Source organism: Poecilia mexicana, unplaced genomic scaffold, assembly GCF_051168715.1.
Source record: "Poecilia mexicana isolate PSO_F unplaced genomic scaffold, ASM5116871v1 scaffold_23, whole genome shotgun sequence".
Lineage (NCBI taxonomy): Eukaryota > Metazoa > Chordata > Actinopteri > Cyprinodontiformes > Poeciliidae > Poecilia > Poecilia mexicana.
In genome coordinates, this window is record NW_028263392.1 from 4,788,087 (window position 1) to 4,802,533 (window position 14,447).

Sequence of the window (14,447 nt, forward strand, 5' to 3'; positions counted from 1 at the left end):
CTCCCTGGGGTTATGGCTGCCAGACCGCTGCTTCTGCAAGCATCTTGAACAGCAATACATATTTTCCCAGTACTGCACACAAAACAAAAATCTTTAGAGGAATAAATAGTTTTAAGAACCCTTATTAATGAACAGCAGGTTCCTGCTAATGGCCTCTTCAGACTGGATTTTGGCTCTGTTTATAAAAACAACCCCCACGTAATAGTTGTATAAAGCCTCTTTTTATGCTATATTAGGAGTACGTAGAAATGACAGGAGCCGTCATTATGTGACAGTGCTGGTAATGCTCACCTGCCAGAGACGTGTGCCTCACAGTGTTTCCGTTTCTCTGGAAAGATAATGTCAGTGGAAAGTAAATAACAGGGCTCCCCGCCACATGAAAAATGCATGTTCTGCATTGTGTTGAGGAGCAGCGGAGGAAAGTATTCGGGATCACCAGCAGAAAAAGTGAATACTGCTAACAGTTTCACCACAGGGGCAGAAATAATGACTGCTGTCGCTCTCTATGTGAAACCAACTAGCATTCAGATTGATCCTTCAGACTTATTGGTGAGCGGTAATAATATTTTCTGGCAGTATTTATTAATTTTTTTAAGTCCTTCGGACCTTGTCTACACCACCGTTTGCTGTGCAGACGCAGTGTTAAATGGTGTGATTAGCTGCTTTCTCTTAATGCAGGACTCTTTTTTTTTTTTTCGGGAGGGGCAAACTGATGATGATGAAACTCATTTGACTCTAGGCAAGAGCTTTCCTGTCAGTTCTCATAAACATCCTGCCGAGGTGACGACATTTAGGGGAGACTTTGCAGCAGTTTCATGGAAGCTGTGGTGCACCTCGTGAAGGAGACCTAAAATTGCCACAAGTGAAAACGGGGAAATAAACTTTCTTCTGTCTGATTCTAACCTCTTTTTTCCCCACGAGCCCCGTTTATTCCGGCTTAATAAAGCTCCGGTTCGTTGGCCTAGAAAGCCTTATTTGTTTGGAGGAGGTGTGAAGACACACTTGAACTCTGCAAACTATAGTGCAGGGTATTCTGGGTAAATACAACCAGAACAAGCTTGAGAGTCTAATGCTAGTGGGAAAAATTGCTCAGGGTCTTTTACCAAAGACAAAAACTAAATTCGACAATCACTCAAATCTGGCGTTGTGCCATTTTTGTTTACATTTTAAGAAAAAGAAAGGTGCGCTCATGACTTCTTTGGAGGTTTTTGTGCCGTTTCCTTCAGTGGTTCTTGGTGCAGCGCCACAGGTTTTTCAATTAGTTTGGATTTCTTTGCCAGTGCAATGTGAAAGCAAACGGCACCAATTTAAAATGTAACAAATGTTGCAATTATGGGATTTTATGTTAGCACATTTCTCATAACGGTGAAACAAAAGAAAAGGAATGCAAGGGGTTTTTTTTACATTTTTTTTTTTTTTTACATATAAAAAATTGAATTGCTTTTTTCACGTATTTGTATTCACCCACCTGTACTCTGATACCCTCACAGCTCGGAAGATCTGATCTGTTCAAAATAGTACAAACATAAATCTGGAATTGACCCTGTGGAGGATTGCAGACACGTACATCTGCTGGGAAACGGGTTTCCTTGGCTTTCTGTGAATCCGACTGTGGAAGTGCAGAGGATGGAGAAGCTGTCAGCGGCACTTATTGTTAAAAATATACTGAATGACAGGATTTGGAGTCTTAACTCGTAGGTACAGAGCGCAGCGTCTGTACCCGAGGGATTGCTATCAAAGCTCTCACAGTCGAGGAAGAGTGGCGGCAAATGCAACTTATAGTAAATCTTTATCCTTGGAAATAAATTCATCTTGCATTGCTGCAGCATAATCTTTTTTTTATAACCACCACTCCAATTGTACATGTTGCCTTGCAGCTGATTTATTGACAAGCATGTTCTCTTGTCCTTCCCATTTTGAAGAGTTCCTCTGATTACTAATCAAAAGTTCCCCAGCTGTGATTGATTTCAACAAGGAGAGTAAAAATGAGAAAATGGTTGAGTTGCGTTTAGTTACATTGCTTTCTTGGTTACATAACATCTCAGGGGAAGTTCAACTCTATCAGCTAAGAAAACAAATAAGTGGATAGATCCTCTTGTGTCTATAGCAGCTTAGTAGTGAAAAGGGCACAAAGAAGCCCGCCACAGGGTTTATCTCTGCTGAGCTAACAGACAGCAGCATTGATCCTCAGTTTGGTCCTATAAGCTTACTGCTGGAGCAGAGTTGCTCCATGCCTTATCAGCGGGAGACTCGGCAAGCTGCATGTACGGCGCACAAACGGTGCCACACATGAGTCTGCAGCCTGAGACGGGAGATAAGGGCAAGCTGAAGCTGGAAAACAAAGGAGGACTGTCTTTCTGTACATGCACTCAATCACAGCTTCATGTTGCATCATCAAAGCTCCGAACGACAAGACGTTTTCCTCCCGTCGTCGTCTTAAGGGAAAAGGAGATGAAAACCGGGAGCGCCGTTCAACCAGCGTCGGCCTGGACCGTCGCCGCTCCCTGCTCCCGACTTTTTCTTTCCCTGTAAAGCGCATCCGGCTCTCCTCAGCAGCTAACGAGGACTTACATTTCCCATCCTTGTTCTGCAAGGCGGAAAAGTTCAGCCAGGGTTCGGATTCTAATTAGATATCACTCAGATGCTTTAGAGAACGAGCTCCGTGTGAGTTCAGAACACAGTCTGGAAAGTCCCCTGTCTAGTTATAGACTTGTGCAGCGTAACACAGGAGATCTGTCTCTACTTTCTTCTGTCAAAATGACAAACTAAATTAACCGAGAGGCTCGTCACTCTTTCCGGCTGAGTGCAGAGGGCTCTCTCTGGTTTAATTTGCTGCTTGTTCTTTTATTCTTCTGCCCCCACTCTCCTCCATGCCCTTCTCTACGAGCCATTCTTCTGTTAAAGATATTGGTAGATGGACCGATAGCATCACATATCAAGCCCTTTCAGGTTGTTCTTTATTTTTGTTTTCTAATTTCCTCATAAGATATAACGACGCAGAGAAACGGATTCATTTTGAGGTGACAAGAGAACATTATCAAAAATAAGTAAAGGGCAGGTAGATAACATTTTGAAGTAAAGATGAGCATCAGGAAGGCTCTGCCTCTCTAAAAAATAAAATAATTTTTTGTTAATTTTTTGCTTTTGGTGGTGTAAATCGACTCAATAAGGTAAAAACTTTGTTTTACATTTGCTTCTCCCACCAGAACAATCAAGGTCGAGGTTTACGACTGGGACCGAGACGGCAGGTAATTACTCTGGAACAGTGTGAAGTTCTCATATTCTTTGCTGACAAAATGGGATTTTTTTTTTTTTTTTTGCATAATTGTGGCGTTGAATTAAAACGACGCTGCCATGTTTAGTCATTTAGATATTGCATTAAGGGTGAGGCAGTATGCTGCACTACGTTACAAGTAGGAGCTTTAGAGACCATATCAAGACTTTCATTGTCTTGTCTGTATGCTGGAGGAAATCTGGCCCCTCTACTTATTCATATTATGACATCATCTTCAAAGGTAATGATGCAATACTGTGAAATATGCGATCGTGTAGATATTAAATGAAAGTGGGCCGAGAGTAGAGCTCTGAGGAACACCAGATGTGATGTGTTGAAGCCTTTCCACAGTCCTAACCGTCTCTCATTCTTCATTTGTCCTTGCAGCCATGACTTTATTGGAGAGTTCAGCACCAGCTACAGAGAGCTCTCTATAGGACAGAGCCAGTTCAATGTCTATGAGGTAAGTCTGAATGTGTGTCTGTGATGAGCTAGCATGCACATTTCTGCAAAGTTGTTTTTTCTTTTCTTTTCATTGTCATTTCTTTCGTTGTCAGTTTTGTGAAATGTTATCAAGTCTGCTGCATTTTTAATTGCATTCAATTGGATCTAAAGCATTCATTACAGGAGAATATTTGAAAATGTGTAAATTATCACCTCAGATTAAAGAAGCAAAATGAAGAGTTTAAAAAAATGTCATCAGTTTTAGACAATGACTAAGATTTCTATAATGAAAACAGAGAAAAATGCTGTATTTTGTCAAAGGGACACTATTATGTATTTTCCAGGCATATAGCGCCATCTTATGGCACAATCAAGAAACCTTCAGTTGTTATAAAAATACTGCGACTACAAAATATATTACTTAAAAGAAATTTGACTGTATTTTAACACCTTGAAATTGGGCCTCTGTCTTTTTAAAAACTCCTGCTCTTTCTGAAACTCCACCTTCAGGAAGTCATTGCAACATTGCTCTTCTATTAACTCTTTAATGCTTTTACTCACGTTTCACTGATAAGTAGCTCATAATGCACTCAGCTGATACGCAGTTCCACCAGGTGTTTGCTAATTGCTGATGGCTAGCTAGTCTGAAGGAATCGAGTTGGGGATTTGCGGGGGACGGGAACTCTGAGGCGGAAGCTCAGACGCATGGAAACTGCAGCTCTGAGGAGGAGCTGCGCCTCGAAGGCGGAGCTATGTCTAACCAGGTGTTTTGCGCAGCCGAGTGGTTGCCAAGGGAGATTACTGGATTTCTCAAACATGCATGAAAGAATCAAGGCCACACTTCAGATATGTTTTTGATGAGGGAATAACTCAAAAATAGTTCAGAAAAGTCAATTTTACATACTACTGGCCCTTTAATTATGAATGGCAGTCACACACACTGATGCTACTATAGTGCCTCTCTAATTTCCATTTGTTGATTGACACGCAGAGAAAAACACAGAAGACATCTTGCTTGTACAGCTGCTGTTCGCTTTAAGCTCTTTTATTGTCTTTCATATCTTATCTCGCAGTAATAAACACTTTTCTTCACCTGCTTGACCTCAGTACAACCTCACTGTATTACTTTTCTTCTGGAAATAAGCCTACAGTGCATCCGTTTCACTTTTACTCTCCATCTCCAAAGGCACACTCGCCTCATGGGTGCTTGCTCAAAGATAACCAAGGAGAAACACACACACAAAGAAACTCCCCACACGTTTTGTCGGTTGTTTTTCCTCGAGGCCCTCTTCCTCTGTTTAACCTTGGCACAGTTTAATGGGACCAGGAAGCATCGCTCCAGTGTTTGGGATTCAAGAGGAGTCTCAGCCTTGCTTCTGTCTGGCCCCTTTCATTACCAAAGCTCTTGGATGTTTTACAAACTCCTGGCAGATTTATGAGAGACGGCACCAATGGAGGGCAACAGCTGAAGATGGACTAAGAGCTTGAGCTTTATGTATCCAAGGAGAGCGTCTAAGGTCTGTTTGTCTTATAAATTCACACTAATTCTGCACATGTTGCACATAATGTTGCAGATTAGAGATGGGATTTTTCTCCTTTGTGTCCTTCCGCCTCCATTTTGTTCTTCATTGGTCGTGTCTCGCCTCCCAAAGAACATCTGCTGTTCTGCCTTTATTTGCTAACAAACTCAACACAAAGGAACAAACTAATACAGAAAGACCTAAATGACAAAAATAAGCAAAGGCCAATAAAACTGGAATCACAAAAACCCATGACTCCTGATGGATCACCTGGTGATCTGGTTTGTGGTACAAACCAAGGCCAGAGGACACGGATGCTTTAAATCCTAAGTTATGGATTCTGTCGCCTTGATCCAGTTGAATGTTTTAAAAAGCAGCTACAGACTTTTCTGCTTTAAAATTATTTTTAATTAGGTAAATGAAAAGATGCAATTTATCTTTTTTATTTTTAAACATCCTTGTGTTTGACTGTCCACTTTATGGTCTATATATATGTTTTAGATATATGAATGTTACTTTTGGCTTTTTACTTTTACTTACTCCATCCTTCCCTTCTTTCTTTCCTTTTGTTTATGTCTTATTGTGCCCTGCATTCCTTTCTTCATTCTTTCCTTTCTTGTCTCCTTTCTACCTCCTTTTTTCTTATATTCCTTATTTTTTCTTTGTACTTCCTCTTTTATATCCTTCCTTTTTTTCTTCCTTGCTTTCTAGTGTCCTTATTCCTCCCCTCTGTCCTTCCTCACTACTTTTCTTGATTCTTTCCTTGCCCTTCCTCCTCCCTCCTTTCTTTCTGTCCTTCATTTTTTCCCCTGTTGCTTTCTTGTGTCCTTACTTCTCTACCTGTCCTTCCTTGGTTCCTTCCTCTCTTCCTTTTTCCCTCTTTTACATATGTCCTTCGTCTTTTTCCTTTTTGCATTCATCCTGTCTTTCCTTGTCATTCACCTTCCCTGCTGTCCTTCTTCTTCTCCTCCCTCACAGTCTCTGTTTTCTCTGCAGGTTCCATATTTAAAGCCTGCTCACAGTAGAAATATCCCTTTTTTATTTTACATATAAATTAAAATGATTTTGGATGAAAATGTGTAGGAATTTCTGCTTTGCTGCATGAGTGAAGTTTTAAACTAGTGCATCTTGTTCCCTTTTACAGGTGGTAAATGCCAAGAAAAAAGGAAAGAAGAAAAACTACAAAAACTCTGGAACAGTAAGCCAAAACTCTGCTTCAGTTTTTTTTCCTCCCTCAGTGCATTGAGCTGAGTTTAAAAGACCTGAAATGTGGTTTTATGCTTCACTTCCCACAGCTTCTTTCATCCTGTTAAATAGAACTGGACTTTTTTTTATTAAATTAGAGAGAAACACCCACATATGTCCCGTCGGGGATCGTTGACTGTTACCCTATCGTCTCCAGGTAACGCTGCTGTCCTTCCTCGTGGACGTCGAAGTCACCTTTCTGGACTACATCAAAGGAGGGTAAGCGCCCGCCGCAAACTGCAGAGGCCGCATTGTTAACGAGGGCTGGCGTGCCGAGCGCCATCCCTATCTCGATAATCAGCCCGTCATGACGGCGTGTCTGCAAAGTGCCAAAGATAATGATCCCTCTATGTGAGGGAGTCGGGCGGAAAAGTGTACATTTGCATGTGAGAGGGTGACAGCGAAAGGATGGTGGGGGAGAGAAAGAGAGAGAGATAGAGAGACTGACGGATGGGCTGACCCCAAGTCACACACAGATCAGTGTTTGTGTGTCTGCGTCCTGGTGTGTAGCGGCTTCCATGCGTTCATCCTGGCGTCTCAGTGCATGGCGCTTGTGGACGTATGGTTCGCAGGAGCGTTGACCGTGTGTAGTAAGGCATGGCGTAAATGTTCGCCTACACACTCTGCCTTCATTAGAGTCACAGAGGGGGAGGCTGTCAAAGGAGAGACTGTGTGTCTACAGCTTTAACAGAAAATGCCACTGATGCACTTGTGTTTACAGGCTACCAAAAAAAAGTTGGCTAGCTTGTAGCTTGTTTTTCATCTCTTCATAAAAGTTTTTTGAAACAGTTTTGTGGGTTTGAATTGTTTTGTGGCACAGACCCAAAGGAATAAAAACAACACGCTGCTTCTTTTTTTTTTAGATTTTCTTGATGATCCTCAATTATTTTATTTTATTTTTTTGAAGAACAGCGAGTCTGCGCTTCCTTAGTCTTAAATGTATGTAGCTAAAATTCAGTTATGAAAATTTCTTGGCCTTTGATACATTCATCACATGTTAATGTATTTACGTTTCTGTCAGACAAAAATTTGAGTCGCATGCAGACATCTTTGTTGCGCTCTGTGACTCAGCTAGCAAAGTGCACATTTTTTACATTTATAGTACATCTGTTGCGATACAGGTCTTAAATTGAACTCTTAATGGATGGTCCTATACAAATGTCTTAAATTTGAGTTGTTGAAACCTGCATGTGGCAGGGTAAAAAAGAGAGAGATTGCAAGGAGATACTAGTGTAATACTTAGATGCCACGGCTATCCAGTTCAACCGAGGACGTGTTTTCAGTTATAAAATGCAAGCCTGAGCTCCCACCGCATGTCCTGACATACGTTCACACACTCACTGTCTGCTAAAGGAGACGTCCTCCATCATCAGTTTCTCCCCGAGTGTGGATTTCTCAGCCACTTTGTGTTTTTTTTTTTGTTCCCCCCCCACCGTCTTTTTTGGCACTGCATTGAGAGTGTGTAAGCTGAATGCTCCAACACCCTTGTGTGGGTAAATTAGGAGCCAAGTGCGGTTTCTCTGTTTGCAGCCTAAATGGACCGTAATGGTCCTGTCGCACTTAGTCCAATTGCGTAATGGGCTGACAGCGTGTTTGTTTGTGTGCACAGACAGAAAGATGCACATTTAAGTGTGAACACACACCCAGACATTCCTCCGTTTGAGCATTTTCCTTGTGCCTACATGTCCAGATGGACTGCCATCTCTTTTCCCTACCTGCTTCTGTCGTCGCTGGTTCTTTGTCGTCTGACTGACGGCTCCTTTTTGCAGTTTCAACCTAATCAGCTAATTGTTCAATTGAACCTAATTAGGAACTAGACCTGCTGGTTGGATTAGCATAAATGACTGATTTGAAAGCGCTCTCCGTAAGTCCGGATTGACGGCGCTCTCATGCTTTTCCTTCCCTTTGATGGCGCTACCCATGAATTGTAACAAAGAAGCCCCGTTTTGTGCCGGAGTGATGATGAAGTGATGAATTGTTGCCGATATCTTTCATTTTTAACACCGTCTTTGAAGACCGCTCTGTCACTCAATGTGACAGATATTGTTTGGTTTGTGAATTGAGCATAGAAACCAGAATAGAGGCAGGAGGGAACTCTGCTGGCACTGTCATCTTTCTGAGAAGCTATCATTAGTGGGAGAAGCAGACAAAAAAAATAAAATCACAGAGGAAAAAATGGCAAACAAGGCAGCTCCTTGAAAAGACACCAGGCTTAATTGGAAACTTGAAACAGTCCATTATGTTCATCCTACAATGTAAAACACTAATGTTAAGTATGGATTTATTAACACAAAATTCTGCAGTGGACAAACTTTAAATATGTAATCAGCACGACGTGGAATGAAGGAAGGAAGGAAATGAGAGATGTCGGACAGAAAGACGTGAGGCCAGAAGATTGCAAAATAATATGAGGATGCTGGGAAAGAAAGGAAAAGAAATAAGTCGAGGTAGGAAGTAGAGAAGAAAGAAAAGAGGGGCAGACACAAAACAAGAGAGAAGAAAGGGAAAATTCAATGAAGGAAAACCTTAGACAAGGAAGGAATAAATTGAAAACAGGGTAAAAGATACAAAAAGGAAGAAACAAATGACATTAATAAAAGAAGAAATGACACTAGGAAGGATACAACAAAGGAAATATAGAAGGTAGAAGAGCAAAAACAAAGTAGAAAACTAAAGGAAGGAAAGACCCAAAGTAGAAAGGAGGAAATGACACTAGGATACAAGGAAATTAAAAAAGGAGGTAACTTTCAAAAAATGGAAGAGAAAATTAAATTTAGTAATATTCAGGCCTTTTCTTTAATCTCAGTTCATCTGTCTGTCCTGTAAACATCTTTAAATTATATTCTATAAAAGAATAATAAGTTCCAAAACTTGTTAGCCTAACTGTTGAAAAACAACATGAAGATTACAGTGTTACACATGTCTACTGTATGAGAGATTAATCAAGAAATCAGGTGGTTTTGTGGCCAGTTGAGCCCTCAGAAGTCTGGCCTAGTTTACAGGAGCCACCCATGGTGTAAAAGTGAAGGTGACAACCGAGGTTGATGTAGGGGAGTCAAAGAGATCGGGCGTTTGGCTTCTTCTGCCGCCATATGGACGCTGTCCAACAAGAAACATCTGCTTGCCTCTCATCAGGAGAGGTCACTTCCCTCAACATCTGATGCTGTTTTCAGGTCGCTCAGTGCACTCATGCATGCACACTTCACCCCGGCACGGAGGAGCAAGGAAACATCGTTTCTGAACATGATTTAAAGTTTTTGGCTTTTTTTTATTATTTTTTTTAGGCAGGAATATTCTCATGTTAAAGATTTCAGTGAACAAATGTCAGACTGTATTCTATGTTCCTATGTAAATGGTAAATACATCCATCCTTTTTGTTTGACAAGCGTGTTTTGCAGCTGCTATTTATTTGGACTTTGAATTCAATTCAATTTTATGACAGAATATTAGGACGGGGCTAGTGTTTTTTTATTTCTCTAATACGAGAATAAAGTCAGATTACAAGAATACAGTGGTAGTAGGTAATATGATAGTCACACAACAAAGCTGTAAAACTGTAGTATGAGGAGAATAAAGTAATCATTTTATGAGAAATTAAAGAAAAACTTAAATGAGGAACATTAGCGTCTTGTGAAGTTATATGTTTGTATTGGCTACTGATGAGGCATTACTGCAAATTTGAACTCGTCAGCTTCCAATTAGTCCATTTCAGAGAAAGGTCACGTCATATCTGCATGACTCAAGATGCTTTTCTCATTTCAATTGAGTTTTTTCTGGTAATTTGTGTCTTTATTCAGCTAATATTATGACTATATCCTCATAATATTCTCGGGCCCTGATGCTCCAAAACACAACTAAGAGAAGGGTTGATTGAAAAAAAATCCACTTTTTAAAAAATATTTCCTGCCATTTATAAACGAAAGCAAGAAAAATAATTATTTTTAAGCCACATCGCCCTGTCCTTCCTTAGAGTTTGTACTATTTTGCATATCCCATGCAGTATTTCCCTCTTGACCACTAAGTTTATAGGAAGCACATATGTTTTATTTATATTGGCTCTAGGCGAGGCGCTAATGTAAAACTCAGAGTTCCAGAAAATGCAGTAACATTTTGGGAACCAGGCGAGTTTTTAATCTGAGCTGCTGTGCCACAGTCTTCAGCAGCAGGTCTGTTTTCCGGCGCTCCCCAAACCAAGCGTTGCTTCACAGCGTTCAGGATCTACTTCTTGTCCTGTATGGTTTACGACCTCCCTGCTTCTCCTGGCAAAGTGTCGCTTTCCATCAGCATCAGTGAATCAGTGGTATGGAGTGACTGTGCGTTGCATCAGCTGCGTGTTACGCGCCAGATAAACAAGACGCATATTAGCATTTGAAGGGCTGCACTTAGAAGTTCTAAGTGACTTTTTAGTGTGAAGATTAAAAAGTATGAAGCAACTGGAAGTGTTTTTTAGTATTCCAATGTCACTGATGGTGATGCATAAGGAATAAGAAAGCACTGTTTTTGCACGGTCAAAAGTGCAAAATCTTTTTCCTGAACAAAAAAGAAAAAAATAAACTGCAGACTAAATGATGGACCAGATTTCAGGTGACTTAGTTTTTTGTTTGTTTTTTAATTAAAAACACAAAGCAGTAATTTGTTCATTTATTTTTGCCTTTCCAATACAACCTCTTTAAATCCAATCGTGCAGGTGTATTACCTAGACGCCGGCTATTTCTAGAGATTAAATCTAAAGACAGGGGAAAATGTCAGCTAACAAATCTGTCTTTAATTTGAGTGGAAACAGTAAAACCCACTTTAACAATGACTTTTCTTTCACGCATGATTTGACTGGGTTGCCTAGAAACACACACACACAAAAAACATCAGTGTGGTTAATCATAGCTCTTAAATGAAATTAGAATCTGCTAATATCAATGGAGTAAGGTCAGAGCTTTATAAAAATCAGATCTGGATGGCTCTGAATCTCAGATTGACTCATCAGTAGACTTTAAATGACTCGTACTAACAAACTCAAATGTGTTTAATGAAGATCATGCAGGAATATGGATGATTATTGCACTCAGTTAAGTTTCCTTTGTGGTGGTTGTAACACATTCGTTCCTCGTTGCCGTTAAGTTCACCTCGTCCCGGTTTTTTCCCCCTCACAGTTTGAGTTGTTCTGTCAAGCATTTGTGCATCTGTGACGGCCAGAGGTGTGGCAGGAGAGGAACAGGAACATGAATAATTTAGACTGCTCGGATGGAGCTTCTGTTTGCCAGAACAGACCATTTGTTGAAGATTGACTGGTGATATGACGTATCTTTGCCCCGGGGGCCCAAGCCCAGTCCAAGCAAAGCACAAGACTGACTTGGAACAAAAAACAATGTGACCATGACAGTCACACCCTGTTGGGGTGATTATGTCTACTCTTTGTACACATTAGTTTGAACATGAGGGCAATTAACTCTGGGCTCAAAGAGATTTCTCTGCTTTTCATTGACATGTGAAGGTAACAAGGATGATGACCCGATTGGGGCTTGACTCCAAAGATTAGTGTACAAGCGGCAGCGTTGAGGATTTGCCATGACAGATTGCCTAACCACATGATCCTTCTAGAGGTCAACAAGTTGTGGAGTGTTTTTGATTTCAAATGAGGCGTCGGTCTCTCCCGACCGGTGCTGTCAATACCTGCCATGTCCTGACTAATAAACGGTGTCTCCTTTTGTTTTCAAAGGACCCAGATCAACTTCACGGTGGCCATTGATTTCACAGCGTCCAACGGTGAGGACACACTTGAACCGTGCACACATTCACACTTAGAGAGCTGCCTGAAGACAGAAAAAAAAAAAAAACCTGAGCACATAAGGGAAATTTATTCAAACATATGCAAATGGAGAAATCAAGTATTCCTTAATGGCCCCCCCTCCATCACACCTGGCAGCTAATGCTCAGCGCGCTAACAGGCTAAGATGGTGTTGATTACGGAGCGAGTTATGTATTTAGGGTTGAGCTCCAGCCATTCAGAACAGGGGGCAGCAATTAAGCTAAGTTCTGTTAAATGTAGCAAATGCTTTCAAGCAGTGGACGGACCGATGAATCTGAACTGTTGGCGCACATGATCCTGTGGGCCTGTCAGGAAATGTTTTTATGAGCAAGCGAGCCGCTGACATAAGTCACAACTTGGAAGGTCAAAATAAACTTTACATTAGCGCTGCATCTATTAACGAGTAAACTCCTTTTAAGGCGTTTACTCGTTAAATTCCCAACTTTTTTCCTCGACACAGTAAAATATTTTCAGAAAACCGAGGGGTCGTAAAATATCAGCTCGCAATCTTTGAATTTCTGATGGTCCTGCACGCCTTTTGCGTTTCATAGGAAACCCAGCCCAGCCCACCTCTCTCCACTACATGAGCCCCTACCAGCTGAACGCCTACGCCATGGCCCTGAAGGCGGTCGGCGAGATCATTCAGGACTACGACAGCGACAAGATGTTCCCCGCACTGGGCTTCGGAGCCAAGCTGCCGCCGGACGGACGGGTGTCCCATGAGTTTGCCCTGGTGAGTGGAAGGCCGGGACATGATCTAAATTCTGCTGTCGAACTTTCTTTATGCGCATAAGCAAAACTTTTTAAACGTTGATATTTTATAAGAAAGTTATTAGGAAGCTTAAAGCAGGCATGGATTAGTAATTTAGGAGGCTTAACTTAACCCTTTTCTGAACAGAGAGAATTAAAGTCTCTTTGCTTGTTTCTTAAAGAGGCAGTACTATGTATTTTTCAGTCACATTGTGCATTGTGTAGCACAATAAAGTAACTGTTACTGTTACCAGCAGACGTGCAGTTCCACCAGATGTTTGCTAATTGCTGCAACTAGTCTGGAGGAGCTGCGTGAGGCGGCTTTTGGTGATGGAATAACATCATAACATGATGTAAAGCTTAAAACATTGATTTAACATAATCCTGCCCCTTTAAGGTTTCAGTTACGTTTCATTGCTCCGTCTCCTTCACTTGCTCGTCCAAGATGTTGCAATAACTGACCTTTTCTCGCGTTTTCAGAACGGTAACCCTCAGAACCCGTACTGCGCAGGCATTGAGGGCGTAATGGAGGCCTACTACCAGAGTCTGAAGTCCGTCCAGCTCTACGGACCCACCAACTTCTCCCCCGTCATCAACCACGTCGCCAGGTACCACACACACTCACTTTTTGGAGTTGTAGTGTAATTAAAGCAACTTTTCTTTGCTCCTCCACTCGCATGTTTTCCACCACTGCTTATGTAATGGATTTCTTTGGAGTATGTGCGAAAGAACGCGCGGGTGCACCGACTCCAAACACACTCTCCCGGCTTATTTTTTTTTTCCATAATGAGCTCTGTGAGGCGAGTGTTGCCAGGTAGCTAACAAGAAGTGTTTTTATTTAAGGAGTTGATTACATGTTTGTTTCTGTCTGCGCCGCGATGAGAGCATAAATCATGCTGCAGGGAAGGAGAGCTGGCGCGTCAAAGTTCTCTGAAAAACACATTAAGAAACTTTTCATACAAGGATGTAATTAAAGCGGTGCACCCGAGTGATGTCTCATCAGGTTATTTCACAGATCTGAGGGATAATTTACTGAAATCTCACCGGCATGACGAGACGAAAGCAGGGTTTGTGAGAAAAGACCTGAATATTGATGCATGACATCAGGCTTGCTCCTGCTTTGTGATCACCCACTATTAAGGCCGCTCAGATAAAGCACTTTATTAGACTTAATAAGTACGCAGACGTACACACATGTGGGAAAAAACACAGTTTGTATGCAAGAACCACTTTGCATAGAACAATACCAAGGTGAAAAGACATTAGCCTTGACTTTAGCGAGGAAGCTGCAAGTGCACCTCAATCTGGGAACCATTACAAGGTCGTTTCCAAACAGTTTGGAAACCATTGCGGACTGTCCGTCTTCACAGGAGTGAACATGCCAACAAGGTTCAGAAGAGATGTTTTCTGT

At 41.4% G+C, this 14,447-nt stretch overlaps 1 protein-coding gene across 1 annotated transcript in view; it reads left to right on the plus strand.

The window, feature by feature from the left end:
* LOC106907485 (copine-8) overlaps nt 1-14,447 on the plus strand; it is a 74,955-nt gene that overhangs the window by 51,837 nt on the left and 8,671 nt on the right. Inside the window, exons 10-16 of the mRNA XM_088003366.1 lie at nt 3,207-3,248; nt 3,662-3,737; nt 6,383-6,436; nt 6,641-6,702; nt 12,197-12,243; nt 12,838-13,019; nt 13,517-13,644. Of these exons, the coding sequence (XP_087859492.1) occupies nt 3,207-3,248; nt 3,662-3,737; nt 6,383-6,436; nt 6,641-6,702; nt 12,197-12,243; nt 12,838-13,019; nt 13,517-13,644 (591 nt within the window). The remainder of the gene's footprint in view (nt 1-3,206; nt 3,249-3,661; nt 3,738-6,382; nt 6,437-6,640; nt 6,703-12,196; nt 12,244-12,837; nt 13,020-13,516; nt 13,645-14,447) is intronic.